General features: G+C 51.2%; 1 protein-coding gene across 5 annotated transcripts in view; it reads right to left on the bottom strand.

Moving 5' to 3' along the window:
* TMCO3 (transmembrane and coiled-coil domains 3) overlaps nucleotides 1-17769 on the bottom strand; it is a 51326-nt gene continuing 33557 nt past the window's right edge. For 4 of the 5 annotated variants that reach the window (XM_047082066.1, XM_047082046.1, XM_047082059.1 and 1 more), the window contains 5 exons: nucleotides 11655-11850; nucleotides 7894-8044; nucleotides 3904-3983; nucleotides 2852-3001; nucleotides 1-670 (listed from right to left, as the gene is read on the bottom strand). In XM_047082066.1, coding sequence (XP_046938022.1) covers nucleotides 557-670; nucleotides 2852-3001; nucleotides 3904-3983; nucleotides 7894-8044; nucleotides 11655-11850 — 691 coding nt within the window. In that variant the 3' untranslated portion in view covers nucleotides 1-556. The remainder of the gene's footprint in view (nucleotides 671-2851; nucleotides 3002-3903; nucleotides 3984-7893; nucleotides 8045-11654; nucleotides 11851-17769) is intronic. The other variant, XM_047082074.1, reaches the window with a different exon arrangement.

Raw genomic sequence — 17769 nt, 5'->3', positions numbered from 1 at the left:
TTTATTTAAAATTATTGTAATAAAAACAAATAGACATTTAAAAGGTATTTGTCATTTTAGAAAACACAGGCAGTAAGGATTAAACTTACTTTCCAAACTCACTGCTAGAATTAAAATTGCACATCACAGAAATGTTTAATCATGAATAATGACCAAGAGATTATGACACAAAAGCTAAATAAATAAAAACCCTTCTGATTTTTTTTTTTTTTTTTTTTTTTTTTTACCAAAAAATCATGAACTGATGAATTGACAATAGAAAGTTAACATTAACTTCAGGAAAAAAGGCACATCCAGGCAGAACAGTCAAGGTGATCCGTAAGGTGCAGCGTGTTATTATATACTGTGCATGATCAACTGAATGTAACAAATTAGTCTGGAAGTCTCAAAACCATAGCAGTAATAGTTGTCACACTGGGCAGACTGGAAGCCCCCTCCAATGGAGCGCTCTGTCCCCGAGGCAAGGGGCTCACAGGGACATGCGGTCCTGGACGTGTCCCAAATGTCCGGTTCCACACGGGGGTCAGCTCCCGAAGCTGTGTACCCTCTTGGTGCCTCAAAGACTTGACCGTCTCTCTGGCCGAGGCACACACCTTGTGATTGCGGCTTTCCACAGAACTGGGGCCAGTAAAAGACTGAGGGTGGTCACACTCAGGATTAGGAGGTACACCTGCAACAAGTAAGACTGTCACACTCAGGACTAGGAAGTACACTTGCAACAGGTAAGGCTGGGGTGGTCACACTCAGGACCAAGGTGCACCTGCACACCCCGTATGGCCACAGGCACAGGTAGATTTGGATGTGAGGTGCCCTGAGATGATGCATCATGGTGCACACTGGGTCACCCTCGGGCTGACCCCCTGGGGGCTCTCATGGGGAGCACACAGCCTCAGGACAGGTCTCGGACAGAGCCTGTGCAGAGTTCGTTCTTCTGCAGCGGTGTCAGTATCTAGACTCATCCTGTCTTCCTCACACTCACAGACACAAGGAGACAACTTTAATCCTGAGAGTTACTAGCAGGTCACAGGTACTAAGAGGAACTTCCACATTCATTCGGCCCAATTTAGGGAGCAGGTGTGCAGAAGCGAATACTGGGGGCATCACGTGGTGAGGCGAGCCTTACTGGCAACAGAATTCCCCAGGGAGGGATGCTCCCTGTTAAGGGGGGCAGCAGACTGAGGGCAGGAGGCAGACTCCTGTCTTGGCTTCAAGAACAGCCCCACACGTTCACACGTGCTCGCACAGGCATCAGAAAGGGCAAAATGAAAACAGGTGCAGAAGGGTAAAGGGTCAAATCAAGTTTAAGTAGGAACTACCATTCATGAACTTGTATGTGTACAAACCACAGTGTTTCTAAGCTGAGAACTACAGATGTGAGCTGGTCCCCACGGCTGCGAGTGTGTGAAAGGTGTATGGTCTTCCGGCCACAGCACACAGGCTATCTCTCAGAGAGCCACCCGTTCAGAGCAGGGGGTCCAGGCTCCCTCTACGCTGTCACCCGACATTTATCCCTGCATCAACAACAAAGTTCCTGTAACATCCACCCGGCTTTTACTCAAACAGTGACGCTCTACTTTAATTGTGAAACGTTCCTAGTTAGCACGTCACCTGTCCTCAGATCACTTGGAGCTAACACTGAATTAGTCACCTGGCCCTGTCCTGAAGGACACTAACTCCTGCCGTGGTAGACAACAGACCGTGGCCTATTTACACCTGGGGTGGGGGGCCACCACCCACAGACCACAGCCAAACACAAACGTCCTGCTTGCCAAATTTAAAGTGACAAGCACGGGTCATCAGATGATACTCCTCAAGTTCTAATTCACGGCCAGTTTGAAAAGAGCACATGACAAAACTGGACAGAAAGTAAGGAAAGCACACAGGATCAGGTGGGTGTGCACAGGAACTCACGCACACAGGCGTGCGCACAGCCAGCACAGGGCACACGAGAGAGCCAGGCCCAGGATGAACGGACCAGAGGCAGAGGCAAAGAAGGCCAATGGGAAGTGGGGGGCTCACCTTCAGGAGCTGCACAGAAGGCCCAGGCCTGCATGCGCTTAAAAGTGTGGTAGGGGAAGGGGCGCCTGGGTGGCGCAGTCGGTTAAGCGTCCGACTTCAGCCAGGTCACGATCTCGCGGTCCGTGAGTTCGAGCCCCGCATCAGGCTCTGGGCTGATGGCTCAGAGCCTGGAGCCTGTTTCCGATTCTGTGTCTCCCTCTCTCTCTGCCCCTCCCCAATTCATGCTCTGTCTCTCTCTGTCCCAAAAATAAATAAAAACGTTGAAAAAAAAAAAAAGTGTGGTAGGGGGAGGAGGGACCTCATCAGAAGCACTTCTGACAGCGACTCTCACTCCCTTTTACAAGTGGGCAAATGCTGCCATGTACTTTGCAAGAAAAACCCCTAAACCAACCGGGTACCTTCACAAACAACGTTCCAGTTGTGCCTTTTACGTGGTTTCTGCGTGCAACCCAAGATGCGGTGATGCCCCTCACGCGTGCATCAGGAAGGATACGGCCGTCAGCCTGGCTGATAGCCGTGCACCAAGGCCATTACTAATACGCAAACTGGCGATGGCGCTTTAAGATTTAGTTTTCTTCTTTTTGCCAGAGATATGACAGAGACTTCACAGTCTCTGCTGCAGAGGGCATGCTGACGGTTCTGGAGACTTTGACCCCAAACCTGCACACCTGTGTGAGAGGCAGCAGGACCCCACCTCCGCAGCCGCCCAGAGGCAGACCCCCCAGACCCATGCCAGCTGCAGGCAGCTGCAGGGAAGGTGCTCCAATGCCAGCGTGGGGGGTGTGAAGGACGGGGCACCCTAAACACGCACAGAGGGTGTGTGCGGACTCACCTCCCGAGAAATGATCCCAGCTCTGCGTGCTCTGCTCCCCAGGACAAAAGAGAACTCGCTGACCTGTGCCAGCCCCGCAGCCACAATCCACTTGATGTACTGGCTGCTCTTCGGCAGGAGGACAGACAAGACCAGGGCGGCCAGGGCAAACTGCAAGAGCATCCGCATTACTGACTGCCATGCAGAAAACAGAGGGGGGCCCTCCTGACACTGAGGGGACATGTGCAGAGGCACCCAATGAACACAGAGTGTCTGAAATGAGACCAGGCTGAAAAATGCGCAATCAAGGGTAGGGGTTCACGGGCAGCTAACTAGGCTTTCCCCCCACACCAGTCAGCAGCATTCAAGAAAGAATTTTACTTTCCAATGAGAGCATGGTCTCTCTCTTGTAAGCAAAGCTAGAGGGGAGCAGCTGGGGCTGGAGGCCCAGCAGGGATTCTGACTCCTTCCAGTAGAAATATTTGAAATCAACTTTTATCATCCGCAGAGCCAGGCAGCTACTGAACAGGTAATCGGACCCTGAAATAAATGCTAACACAACTCAATCATCTGTGGTTGTGAGGGAACTGTGGTCTGCAAGGGGCTGGCACAGGTAGGGGGCTCTGAGCCCCGTCCTGCACTCCCTGCCCTGTGTGTCTCTCCCACCTGGTGTTCCTGAGTCCTGTCTTCTCCTGATAGCCCACTCAGTGAGTACAAACACAACGATACTTTCAAAACACACGAACGCAAGATGTACATGTGTACGTGCTACTCACTGGCCTGTGGGTCTTTGGACTCATGCGGGAGAAAAGGCCAGGAGCAAGGGTCCTGTGGAGACGGGCTGCCCAGAGTGCCTTCTCCTGGTCCAGCTTTTGTGACTCCCAATTCCCAATATGCCCAGTTCTGAGACAGGTGTAGGAAAACAAACCCGACGGCCTGGTCCTAACTCACCCAGTCCACAGACTGCTGGGCGAGGGGAGGGGCTCCGGGTAAGTGGCCGTGATGCGCTTTGCAGACTCAGGGTCACATACAACCAACATGACAGAAATTTTACCGCAAAGAAGAATCAGTACCTTCATGATCACCACCGACAGCGTGAGGACCATCAGGACAGTGAGCTCGTACGCCACGAAAGTGGGGAACACGTGGAGGCCTGTGCAGGGAAGGAGGGACACGGTCATTCTCGGAGGACTACACGGCCAGTCCTCAGCGGAGCCCATGACCCTCAGGCTTCCTCATGTCCTCTCCACGGACGAGGGCACCTGTGAGCGCAACCCTACGGCGCCCTGTGTTTATGGCTTATGCCAGCGTTCACCGTGGGGAAAGCGGCCCGGGCGCCAGTGCCTCCCTCTACCAGACTTGTCTCCCAGGACTCGGCAAAAAGTGACAGCAAGCAGCCGTGAAGTCTGCTTTCCTCTGTGAAAACGTTCTGTCCAAGATGCAGACACCCCCGGGGCCTAGAAACTGGGGGTGGGCGGGGGGAAGCCACAGGAGAGGAATCCTGGCCACATGGCCGCCGGCTGCCCTGCCGTACATGTTCCTCCTGCTGCCGTCAGTGCCTGCAGTACCGAGACGAGGGACGGGTGCTGGTGGGCCCTTCTTTATTCAGCGGCCGGGCAGGACCGGTGTGTACCCGGCCCCCCATCCCTGAGGAGCTCAGGGCTGACTGGGCCTTCTCCTCACGAGCACATGGACCCCATGTCATGACACATGTGGCCCCTTCATGTGTCTACTTGTTTTACTCAGAGATACAGATATAAGTAAGGACCCATTTGCTCCAAGAACGGTTTCCTCTTTCTCCAAATTCAGCAGCAACCACCCAGGCCACCCCTAGCACAGTGCTGGGGACTGCTGTCGAGCACCTGCCTGGAGCCCCAGCCTCCTCCCCCACTTCCTGGCTCTGCCCAGCCTCCACCTCCCAGACCCACAGTGCTCCCCGAGCCCCGACGACTGCCTAGGGCACACCTGGCCTCTCTCCTACCGAGCTGTCTCCCGAGTCCTCGACCCCCAGCCCTCCTACACCGTGAGTCCAAGACCACCTCTGGCTGTACCTGTGTTCCTCGTACTCGCCACGCTGCCACCCACACACCCCCGATGGAAACAAGCCCACAACGCGGAGGGACACACCTGACCAAGCCCGTCACATGGATGTGACCAGGGAGCGGTGGTCCCTGCTCACCTGCATCCCCCGCCCCCAGGATGTGGTTGTGTCACTGCCCTGCCTCAAAGCTCAGGGGCCTCCCCTCTCCCGAGGATAAGTGGGGTCCCATGCCAGGCACATGGTGCAGCGCTGCGGACCCTGCGGGCCCCGGCTGCACCGGGAGCACCCAGCCCAGGCACGCAAACCAGACAGCAGAGGTGTTCTACTCTGAGGGTGGAGACACGGATCATCACAGGACCGCACGATGCTCAGGGACAGAGACCCAATCCATGTTGGCGCAACTGCCGTGTGCACTGGTGACAAAAGGGCACACCAGTCGCCCTGTAGCTTTTCTGCTTACGGCCACTCATCATTTGCATTTCCACCAAGTGCTGAGGGTGTCCCTGGGATGGCACAGCGGGACAGGCTCTGCACACCCATCACACACCTCCCGGCCTCTATCTGCAGATGTGCATTTGGGGGATGAATGAGAACGTGGCACGTGGTCACCTCGCACATGAGCCATCACACCCCACATGTGCCCATGGCCTCCAGGGCACCTCCAAGAATGAGGAACGGGCAGTACCCACTTCTGAATTCCTCTCTGCGTCCCAGGGAGGGGAACCCAAGGAGAGAATGAAATCCTTGCTGAAAAGTGTGTAACAAGAAAACTCAGGTCACTGGCTTCGTTTGTAAAGTGAGAAGGGCCTGGGAATTAGCCGTTGAGGTGGTCGTGCAGGACGGCATGGTGGCCACGCAGGCTCACCGGCCCTACTTGACTCTGCCTCTGGAGCTTGAACGGCCGAGCCACCCCCAATTCACATGCTGAGGCTATAACCTCACGTGAGCGCGCCCAGAGACGGCATCCAGGGGGTGCAGGGGATGACGTGAGGTCACAGGGCGGACGCCTGACCCAGCAGGACTGTGCCGGGAAGAAGAGGAGGACACGGGAGTCCCCGCCGGCCTCCATTCCTCTGTCTTTCCATCTTGGTCTCCGCTTCTGTCTCTGTCCCCAAGCACACTGCACACCAGGGAAGGCCACATGGGGACCCAGCAAGCAGGCAGCTGTCTGCAGGCCATAAAGAGGCTCCCTCGGGCCGCACAGACACTGGCATCCATTTTGGCAGCCTGAGTCACGGCTCCAATGCCTCGTTAATACAAAGGAATGGGTGCAGCGGTATTTCAGGGACGCGTGATTTGGGTGCCTGATGGATGGGGGTGAGGAGCAGGCTTCATAGGAGGACACAGAGGCTAACAGCCTACCTGCCTGCCAGCCGTGCGTGGGCCTAGGGCCTTCCTGTCCTGCGAGGGTGGGCACCCACACTGCTGAGAAGAGGCCGGTCTCCGCCCCTGGGGTCTCCGGCCGGAGGTCTTGCCCCTCTAGGGCGCCCATGCTGGATGCCACCTCTGCACCCAGGCCGGGGGGCCCTCCTTCACTCTGGGACCCAAGCTGCCCCTCTCTGCTCACGCTGCTCACACACGGTCTCTTCTCAGAGCTGGGCCGGGGCCCTTGGCACTTCTGCTGGTGCTGCTGGGATCCCAGGGTCGCTCCCCCTGCCCGGGACTGACTGCAGCCAGCAGGCCCTCCACGGGGTCTCATGACTCCACAGGGCCTGCCATAGGGCAGGGGGTCAGGGACCCAGTCCACGTGAACATCACTGAGGTACAAAAATGCAGAAAAGGAAAGACATAGTCTCAAACAGTCCACTTCTGTGTTGCTTAGAGCCCGAGACAGACAGACAGACAGTCCTGAGCAGTGGAAAAGCAAGGTCCTGCGTGTGCACAGGCCTCTCGGGGGCAGGACAGTCGCCTGAACCCCCTTGACAACACTGGGTGTGAAGAACCAAAGCAAAACACGTGCGGCTGTCGCCTGGTTCGATAGCTCAGTCCTCAGCAGGTCAAGAGCCCTAACCCGAGGAAGGGTAGAGCAAGCTTGTCTATTAGATAACACGCCTGCAGGATTTTCATTTCTAGCCAGGACACACTGCATGGAGCCCTGCAGGCAGGACACAAGTGACACACGTGTCAGCGAGATGGGTCCTCCCGGGACAATGTGGCCTGGAACTTGATCAGGGGAGCTCGTGCCTGTCGACCTCACGAGCACTCCTCTGGGGGAACGATGGGTGGAGGTAATCACCCAGCACTCAGCACAGCGGAGCCCACCTGGCACTAGAAGGGGCTGCGGTGAAGGGGGTGGGCAAGAGGGACAGAAACACAGAGAAACAGGGACAGGGACAGACAGACCAGACACAGGACAGATGGCCAGGGAGGGGGGGGGGGTGGACGGGAAAGGAGGCTGAGTGGGCCCTCTCTTGGGACAGCGAGGGCACTGTCACTAAAGCAGCTATGCAGTGATGTGCGGCCCCCGCTCTCTGTGCTCCACTCTCAGTTTCCCTGCAGACTTTGTGATATGCTTCTTGACGCGCTCAGCCTTGCTGGGGTCGCACGGAGCCGGTGGCGGGTATAGATGCAGTGCTAGAGCTTTCTGGGCAGAAGGCAGTGCTGTGCTGGACGTGCCCGATGGAGACACTCCTCGACCAAGGGGCATTTCCAGAGCAGCGCACCGCGACACGGCAGTTCGAGGTTTTGGTATCAACAGTAACCTTTCTTCCCAAATGTCTCATTTGGGTGTTGCCTTTAAGTTCGCTAACCTGCTGGGCACCTGTGCCTTTCCCGTGGAGTCAAAGTGGGGTTCACCCTCCCCCGAGGGCATTTGAGCGCCCCCAGACCATGGCAGCCAGTCAGCAAATCAATGTCCCCAAGTGCAAACTTTCCCTCTTTTTAATAAGATTTCTCCACAGACCCCAATTTTTATGGCAACTTCTTGCTGCATAAATAGAAATATGTACATAAACAGGTTGCAGAAGTCCCATGCGGGTGTCTAACACCCTGCAAACATCCTGACGTAAACAAGGAAGGTTACCTATGGAGGCGAAGAAAATGATAACCAGGAAGTCACGGATGGGCTCGATGTAAGACACGATCTCCTCGGTGACCATGTGGCCCTGGGAAGAGATAAGCGCTCCGGCCAGGAAGCAGCCCAGCTCCATGGACACATCCAACAGCTCCGTGACCTAGGCGGAAGGGAAGGGCCGCACATCACTCTCCAGCGCACCAGCGACAGCTCCGCTCAGGGCGGGTTCATACCCAAAGGCAGCTGTACTATCACAGCGAAGGCCCATCTCCACGTCTCCAGAAGGGCCTCTGTGGGGACGAGCCGAGATGCACACAAGGAAGCTAACATTAGTTGAACCTGCCATTCAGGGAGAAAAAAATTTAAATATCTGAAACAATCATTCAAATTTTTGAACAACAATAGTTTTTAAAATTTATTTTAAATATTTGTGATAGATTTTCTTTACCTGGACTCAGTGAACAGCCCAACTATGGCATTAAGTCATGTGTTAATGTAAAAACTCTTCCCGTCTCCAACTGAAAGCACTTAGAGAAGGACACTCCAGTGAGGGAGGGAGGCCCTGAGAACACAGGGCCCCAGAGGGATGTGCCAGCGCATCCGTGCCAGCCGGACACGGTCCGAGCTAACACTCAGGCTTCTAATGACAGTTCTGTTAAACGCAAAGCTTCAGGTGTTAGTGACACAAAACAACCGGAAAGAAGTAGACGTTTTTCACTCTGAGAAAGTAAAACCACACACAGAAGAGAGCAGCCAACAGAAAGAACCGTCAAAGAAACATGGTTCACAATAGCACCAACCACACCCAGCAATGGGGACAAGTCCCCCAGGAGAACACACAACTGTCACACCACAAAGCTCTGCTGTGAAGCACGCACGAGGGCTGAGACGTGCACAGCACATGCCCACAGGCCAGCGGCTCGCAGCCGCCAACGCGCGAGCTCTCCCTCGAAGGGCCCAGAGTCCCTGCAGCCGCGGGTGCAAACTGACAAGCCCGATCCAAAAACTCGCATGGGTGCTGGACACACGAATGCAGCCGGACAATCTGGAGAAGGCTGCCGGGCACAGCACTATTGGTAAGAGCAGGCGGGCAGCAAAGGCGAGAGTGGGCACTCAGACACTCACAGGCACACTCATGCACTCACACACACACTCATGTGCTTTTGCTTACACTCACATTTGTGCTAACATCCACACACTTTTGCACATGCGCACATGCATGCTAACATTCACACACTCATGCACACTCATGCTCATGCACCCACATGTACACTCGCACCACACTCATGCATGCAGACATGCACTCACACTCGTGCCCATGCACTCACATGCACACTTGTACTAACACTTGCCCACTCACGTGCACAAGCTCACATTCGTGCACTCATATGCAAACTAGTGCACACGCCCACGCACACACTCGGGTACACATGCTCACATTCATGCACTCACTTGTGCTCATACACGCATGCATGCACACTCACACAAACACACATACACACATGCTCACGCTTGTGGCTTCTGACGAGGTGACCCTGTACCGCCATGTGATGTGGAAACACGTAATGGCAACACGGACCCTTGTCCACATGCCTCCAGATGGACGCAGATCTGGTGAGAAGAGCAGAGTAGGAAGTGCTGGAGAGCAACACGGGCGCCTCTGGACCGGGGGAGGCAAAGATCTACACAGGATATAAAAAGTGCTATCTGCACAAAATTTGAAACTAGCGAGTACATTAAAAGGAAGAACTTCCATTCATCAAAAAATGCCACTGAGATAATCAAAGGGCAAGTTACAGGCTGGCAGATATTACTGAGATCTCTGTGACATGGGATTTCAGCCAGGAGAGGAGCAAAATCCTGAAACACATCGCAGCACAAACCCTTTAGGTCATGCCACATCAGAGGGGCCGGCACCCTGGCAGATCCATGGGAACAGGAAGCAGGTTAGTGGTTACTATGGGATGGGGGAGGGCAGGCAAGATTTGGAGATGTGGATTTGGGGGGGGCAGAAATGTTCTGGAATTGGACAGTGGTGATGGTTGCACAGTGCTGTGAATATGCTGAAAACCACGGAATTGTACACTTCAAAAGGGTTAAAATGGCTGGGGCGCCTGGGCGACTCAGTCAGTTAAGCATCTGACATTGGCTCAGGTCATGATCTCACCATTTGTGGGTCCGAGCCCCACGTTGGGCTCTGTGCTGACAGCTCAGAGCCCAGAGCCTGCTTTGGATTCTGTGTCTCCCTCTCTCTCTCTCTGCCCCTCCCCTGCTCATGCTCTCTCTCTCAAAAATAAATAAAAACATTTTAAATAAACAAACAAACAAACAAACCTACGTTAAAAACAGAGCTAACCCGGGGGGGGGGGGGCAGGTAACGCACTGCAACAGCGGAGCCTGAGCTGTTAGACTCTCTGTTGTGCAGGATGCCAGCACCTAGCATGCCGGGTGGTCCCAGCTGCTGCTCAGGAAACAGTGTCAAAGAAAGAAAACAGAACAAACAAATAGAGAACTATTTTAACTTGTGTAGCCACTGGGAAGACAACATGGAAGTCATCCAGAGAAGAATTTTGCTGGATGTCATTTTTAAAGAGAAAAATAGTCCAGAATGGAGAAAGCGATGTAAAAAAATTAAATAAGTCACACACACGGGCAGCGTTGAGCAGAAGCAAATCCTAGTCTCCCAAGATTACAAAACACTAGTCAGTAGTTAAATCCTACACAAGAAGTAGCTTCTGTGCCTTTCCGGTTTTGAGGTAAGAGCTGACCCCTTGCAGTTCTAAGAACCACAGACACCTCACGTACCCTTGCTCAGCTCCCTCAGTGGCAGCATCTTGCTACATCAGAGCACGAGATCACGGCCAGGATACAGACGCAACACAGTGAAGACACACACAACCTTCTGTCACAAGGACCCTCCCCCCACCCCCACCCCTTAACACCTGGCATCTGGCAACCTTCCCTCCATTTTTGAGATTTTTCATCGTAAATGTCACACAAATGGAAATACACAGTATGCAACCTCTGGAACTGGCTTTTCTTGCTCAGCAGAGCAGAACTCTCTGGAGACTCACGTACAATCGTTTCCAACCTGGGTGGCCGTCCCTGGTGTGGACGGACCGAGGCCGGCAGAAGGAGGCACCTGCTGAAGTACATCTGGGTGGCGTTTGGCTGCTAGCAACACTCACGTGGGAGCTTCTGTGTGAACCCGCCTTCCCTCCTCAGGGGCACGTGGTGAGCAGCGCAGCTGTCTGTGGGGGTCTAACAGCATACCCCCCCATCCCTCAGAAGCACATCCTTTAAAGGAGAAGGCTGCTTCCAAAACGAACCTTTTATTTTCATCTTCAACTTCTCACATTGTGGCGAAAGAAGTTATACTGCTGACCGGCTTTGTTGTCACCAAATAGAAGTAAAAATTGTCTTAAACTGTTAATCTGGTTTCAGGTACAAAGCTGTTTTTAAGTTTAAGACCGCATAACATTGGTGACACTGGAGACTACGTGGTTTTCAAGGCCACCTAGACTTGCCTGTGTGCGACGCTTGAGGTACCGTTTCAGCAAAGGGCTCAAGAGGCTGGGAGTGAATGGGTTTAGTCTACTGGGTATGTATTCATGGGCAGTGTAGTAACCGTGCATAAGATAAAAATGCCATGCGTTTCGAATTATTTTAACTACCATTGAAGTGACAAGATAAAGAACTGACGGATCATAAGCTCTCAGTGAACAGATTACAGGTCAGAGTATGTAAATAACAGGCATTTTGAGGATTACCGTTAACATTAAAAAGATGAAAGCAGAGATTCCTACGATAAGGATTTCTTTGTTCCCTTTGCTCTCCATATGCAGTTTTCGATAATACGGTCCAATGAGGTAAGTCTTTATAACGAGACACAGGAGAAAAGCCGCGGCCAGCGAGAAAAGAATCTGACCCACCAAAGCCAGTATCCGCAGAGTCTCCATGACAATGCTAGGAGAAAAGGAGAGAAAAAAGGGACATTATTTCACCTCCACATTTCCCTGAAACCCAACAAAATGGGCTTCCAACTTGATCTTTGACATGTTACAAAATAAGTTTCCCAAATCACATACATTTTTACAGATACTAAAATAAAACCTAAAAATCACATTAGTTCTAAATAACTTGGTTCAAATTAAGTTATTTGAATCAAATATGGAAACTGGGTTGTTCTGCAATGGATACTTTAAAGCAATACACCTTACACATAGGTTATGACGACTCCTGACTGTAGCTTATACATCTCACTCAGTGGCTGATAATAACATTCCTCGCCAGGATCTAAGCTGACCCCTTTGAAATTCATGAGGCAATCATCACCCTGCAGCTCAGCAATGGCCACAGAACTCCAGTGACCTGCGGCAAAACAGTCTGTCACCCAAGCCAGAACTCCGCATTTCATGTCTATCGGACATGACCGCATTTCGTGTCTAACGGAGAACAGAATTCTGTGCTAAACTCTTTTTAGAATACACTGTTTACATCTCAGAACGTATTCTTAAGACCCCAGCCAAAAGACTTTCAGAAGAAAGGCACTGTTTGTATGTACTTTTTACTTATTTCAGTTTAGTCTTTAGAAACTTAGTTCTCCATCACATTAAGGAAACAATTTAGTCCAAAATTCTGGCTTAAAAGTTCTCGATGGGAGAATACAGATCTGATTACTGGCAGAGGACTCATCACTGCAGTCAGGCAACAGTGGACATGGATGTCAAGTCACACGAGTGGTTCCATGGGGGCTTCAGAACAAGCTGGGCTCGAAGGGCAGTTGTGGTAGAGGGCTCCACGCGGGGTCACCAGGCAGGGACAGGCACGTGCCCGGGGCGCTGAACAAAGCAGGCTGGGTGTACCTCAGTTCCCGGCCGGTCTTCCCACCCTGGGGAACTAACAGCTCGCTCACACACTAGCACAGTCATCCGGAGCCTGGCCTGCGCCTGTCACCCCTTTCCTGGGTGCCACCGCCTCCCCGCATGGCTCCACTGGCCTCCTAACTGGTCTCTGATGCACCACAGAAGCCAGAACGACACTGGCAGCATCAGATGAGTCCAGGTTCCCCCACCTGGCCGCAGCCTCCCCCGTCCCTCACCCACAGAGCCGCCTCTACCAGCCTCCGCTCCCTGAAGTCACATTTCCACGTCCCTCATGGCGTCCTTCATGTTTGGGCCTCAAGGTCTGCGACCCAGAGGCCCTGCCAACCTGGCGTGGCCACCTGCTGCTCGCTGCTCCTCACCCCACTCCCACCCTGTGCGTGCATTTATCTGACCAGACACCTTCCGGGTGACCACTCACGTATTCAGCACTGTCCTCCCCAAACACCCTGCTCTCCTCCATGCCCAGAGCACTGGGCCGCACTTGGCTGCACACACGACTTCCAGTCTCGGTGCGTTTCTCCTGACAAGTGCAGGAAGCATCCCATCCACAGATGAGAACGTGGAGCAGAGGCGAAGCTGTGGCTCCAGGCCACGTGCTGGCACCTGGCTCCGGGGTCCGCGCTCCCAGCCACCACACACACCCCCTGCCACCCCCTGCCCAGGGCGTCACACCCCGCCCCCCCCCCCCAACTGCAAACCAAATACGCCATGAGGAAGGGAAGGTGCAGACAGCTGACAAAGGTCCACGTGAAAAGTGGAAGCCATGGACAGCCCAGATCTCTGTGAAGACAACCTGACCCCAGGGACATCTGTGCGCCCGCACACACTTCCTGTTCACGCCCACGGTGAAGACGACACCACTCTGCATCTCAATGTCTCCATCCGCCAGGTTTGGGCAAAGTTCTTACGTGAGTGCCAGCCTCGCCCTGTGAAGCAGGCATCGCCACCCCTTCCTCAGGCAGACACTCCGCTGCCACAGGCTCTGACGTGCTGGATGGACCGCTCCAAGAACATGTGTGTGTGGCAGCCCAGCTGAGGCAGACGCTGCTCCCGATCGCACCCCAGAGGGGACCCTGCTCCTACAGGTCTACAGTGTGACAGGTACAGGTGCCTTCTGCCTTTCCTCCAGGCCAGGGTGAGCACTTCCTCATCTCTGCACCAGCTGCCCACACAGCTGGGTTCCTCCAACTTTCACTTGTAGATCTTTAGGAAATAAGTAACTTGACTGGCTTTAACATGTTTACAAATATTTTTCCCATTTGTCTTTGGCCTGCTTACCATGTGCACAGGTACAAGTTCCAGAGCACATGCACGCATAGGTGTGCATGTATGTGTGTTTACAAGCACAGGGACATGTGCATGCGCGCAGGCATATTTACACACTCACGGTACAAAACTTCAATGCAGTAACACTGATCACTTCTCCTATCTTTTATGGCTTCTGGAATTTCTGCTTTGCTTAGAGCTGAGGACCCCTGTCTTCAATATTATAAACAAATCCATCCATACTACCTTCTAGAATTTTCATGATCTTGGCAAGATGTTAATAATTCAAATCACTATTTTTTTTTTCAACGTTTATTTATTTTTGGGACAGAGAGAGACAGAGCATGAACGGGGGAGGCGCAGAGAGAGAGGGAGACACAGAATCGGAAGCAGGCTCCAGGCTCTGAGCCATCAGCCCAGAGCCTGACGCGGGGCTCGAACTCACGGACCGCGAGATCGTGACCTGGCTGAAGTCGGACGCTTAACCGACTGTGCCACCCAGGCGCCCCCAAATCACTATTTTTAAAAAATATTATCATAGCCTCTGTGTTCTGTTACTTAACTGTGAAATACTTGTCGGGGCAAGAGGAATAAGTTAATTCTTTCTTTTAGAAAAGATCGATTCTGACCAGAGTTTAATAAAAAGGCAACGTTGGTATTAACATCATCCCGGATTTTATTTCTTTAGTTTGTTTACTGTAAATTTTTCCTGGTAATCAAAATTAGAAGGGGTTTTCCCAAATTATAGAGAAAAGTATACAATAGCAGACAATAAAATTATCCTAACCTATCACTCTACTAGGAGAAAATCATTATTAACCCCTTATTCATACATGTGTGTGTACATATATATATATATATATATATACATACATATATATATATACATTATATACATGAATAGACATATTTCTAGTCGTTTTCTTCTTTAGTTGAAGTGATACTGTATATAGCTTCTAACAGCTTTACTGAAACAGGATTCTCATCCATACAATCCACCCCTCTAAAGCACACAGTTCAGTGGTTCTTAGTACACTTGCAGAGGTGCACCCACGCCACCCATTTTAGAGCAGATGTACACCCATCAGTGCTTATTTCCGCTCCCCCACCAGCCCCTGACCGACTTATTGTCTATGGATTTGTCTATTCTGGACATTTCACATAAACGGAATCACATAACATGAGCCTGTGTGTCCGGCTTCCTCCACGAGTGTGATGTCCTCAAGGTTGACCCTGTCATGGCCTGTGTCAGGGCTCCATACAACATTCCACTGTGTGGTCACAGTACACTATGTCCATCCATTAGCTAATGGACATTTGAGTTGTTTCCACTTTTTAGCAATTATGAATAATGCCGCTATGAACATTCATGTGCAAGTTTTTTTTTTTCTGTGGTAAATTATTCATAAAATTACCACTTTAACCACTTTCGAGTGTATAATTTGTGGCATTAAGGACATGAACACTGTGTGCTCTCATCACCTCTGACACAGGTTTTGTGTGGACAGACATCTTCATGTCTCTTGGGTCAATGCCCTGGAGTGGAACAGCTGAGTCTTACAGCAACTCTGTTTAACCCTTTTGAGGAAACACTGTCCTATGACCTGACTCTCTGTTTTACAGCTTAACACAACATAGAACATCTTTTCCACACCGTCAAACTCTTGGTGAACATGATGTTTCACAACTAAGTTTGAACAATGTCAATGGGACCCATATGTGTACCGGACTTTCATTGGGAAAAACACTGAAGAAAAGTTCCTAAAGCTTTCTGAGGAGATAACGCCCTATGGTGACCATTTTACTTGTAAGCAGCAGGGAAGTTTCATGCGATGAGGGGTCCCATTTGTCCTTTCTGAGCACCTGCACTCTTTGTGGCGGTTCTGCTTTCTGTTTGGTAAGGAGATTGTGACCTCTACAGGTCCTAATTTATTGGATGCTTCTTAAATAGAAAGCACATGATTTTCAGCTGGGGCGCCTGGGTGGCTCAGTCGGTTAGTGTCTGAATTCAGCTCACATCATGACCTCATGGTTTGTGAGTTGGAGCCCCGCGTCAGGCTCCCTGCTGTTGGCATGGAGCCCGTGATGTGGATCCTTGGTCTCCCTCTCTGCCCCTCCCCCACTGGTGCTCTTGATGTCAAAAATAAATAAACATTAAAAAAAAAAAAAGATTTTCAGCTAAAGTTGTAAATCTTCCTTTCAGCTATACAAATTTTGCTCAGTTACTTATCTTGCAAATCTGTAGCCAGAAGGACTAGGAACTGGCTCTTATTTATAGGCTGTGACTAGACGTGTTACTTTTCTGATAGTTAAAAAACCCTGAATCAGAGGAAAAGGACAAGAGGACCCTGTCAACAAACTGACCTTAACAGTCACACCCGCCAGGTAGCAGCCTAAGCAGGCACTCCATACGGTTCTCTCCTGCAACCCTCACACAGTCCACGAGCAGGTACTATTTCCATACCATCCCCATTTTTTTTTTTAAAGATTTCATTTTTAAGTAATCCCTACAGCTAACGTGGGGTTCAAACCCACAACCTCAGATGAAGAGCCGCACGCTCTGCCAACTGAGCCAGCCAGGCACCCCCGCGCCGCCCCCACCATCAGGGAGAAAACTGAAGCCCAGAGACCGTGAGACCAGGAAGCGGCAGAGCTGGAGGGAGCTCCGGGGCCTAACCTTCTGGGCATCCCAGTTAAAAAGCTGTCTCTATTTTCCAACAGGCTGAGCTATCGGACAGAAGAGAAGACATCTTAATCATTTTCGGATTACTGAAACTTAATATAACTTCTGGCAAAAGGTAAATATTAAAAAATACAAAACCAACAGACTCCAACGTCAAGGTGAATCATTATTAGAATTATCTGACAAAGATTTTAAGCCGCTATCAAAAACGTGATTCAACAGCAATTAAAAACTCTTTTTAAAGAAATGAAAAAACAGAAAATTTCAGCAAAGAAATAGAAGTCATAAAAAGGCATACCAAATGGAAATTCTACAACGATGTACAGTTGACCTTTGAACAATACAGGGTCTGGGGCACCAGCTGCCTGCACAGTAAAGATCTGCATACGACTTTCGATTTCCCAAGAAGACTGACTGATGACATAAACAGTCGATTAGTACATGCTGTGTAGGTTACATAAATTATATACTGTATTCTTACACATTTACAGCACTGTCCTGAAAAAACTCCACATATCCGTGGACCCACATAGTTCAGAGCAGCATTGTTCAAGGGTCAACTGTAATAACAAAAATAAAAATCTTGCTGGATGGGCTAAATAAAGTGAAGACAGAGGAGAGAATCCATGAACTTGAGGACGGATGAACACAATTTACCTGGTCTGACAAACAGAAAATAGAAAAAAAAAAAAAAAAAAAGGAGAGGAAGAAGAAGAGGAAGAAGGAGTCTCAGAGGCCCGTGGGATAATAACAAAAGAACAAATGTTTGTATCCCTTGAGTCCAAGCAGGAGGGAGCACGTGGGACTGAAACACTATTTGAGGAAACAATGGCTGAAAATCCTAAAGTAGGCAGAAGACATAAACCTACAGACCCAAGAAGTCGAGCCAACTCCCAACAGGATATGCCCAAAGACTGTCATGGACTGAACGTTTGTGTCCCCCAAATCCCTATATGAAGCCCCAACATGATGGTGTTAGGAGGAGGGGCCTCCGGGAGGTCACCAAGGTGGGGACCTGTGGTGGGGTCAGTGCCCTCATCGTCAGAGGAG

This window comes from Lynx rufus, unplaced genomic scaffold (assembly GCF_022079265.1).
Source record: "Lynx rufus isolate CCGP_SWC_20201006 ecotype Redwood Valley unplaced genomic scaffold, mLynRuf1.p SCAF_1, whole genome shotgun sequence".
NCBI classification, from domain to species: domain Eukaryota; kingdom Metazoa; phylum Chordata; class Mammalia; order Carnivora; family Felidae; genus Lynx; species Lynx rufus.
Note: the sequence above shows the minus strand (reverse complement) of the source record. Positions and strands in the feature narration are given on the sequence as shown.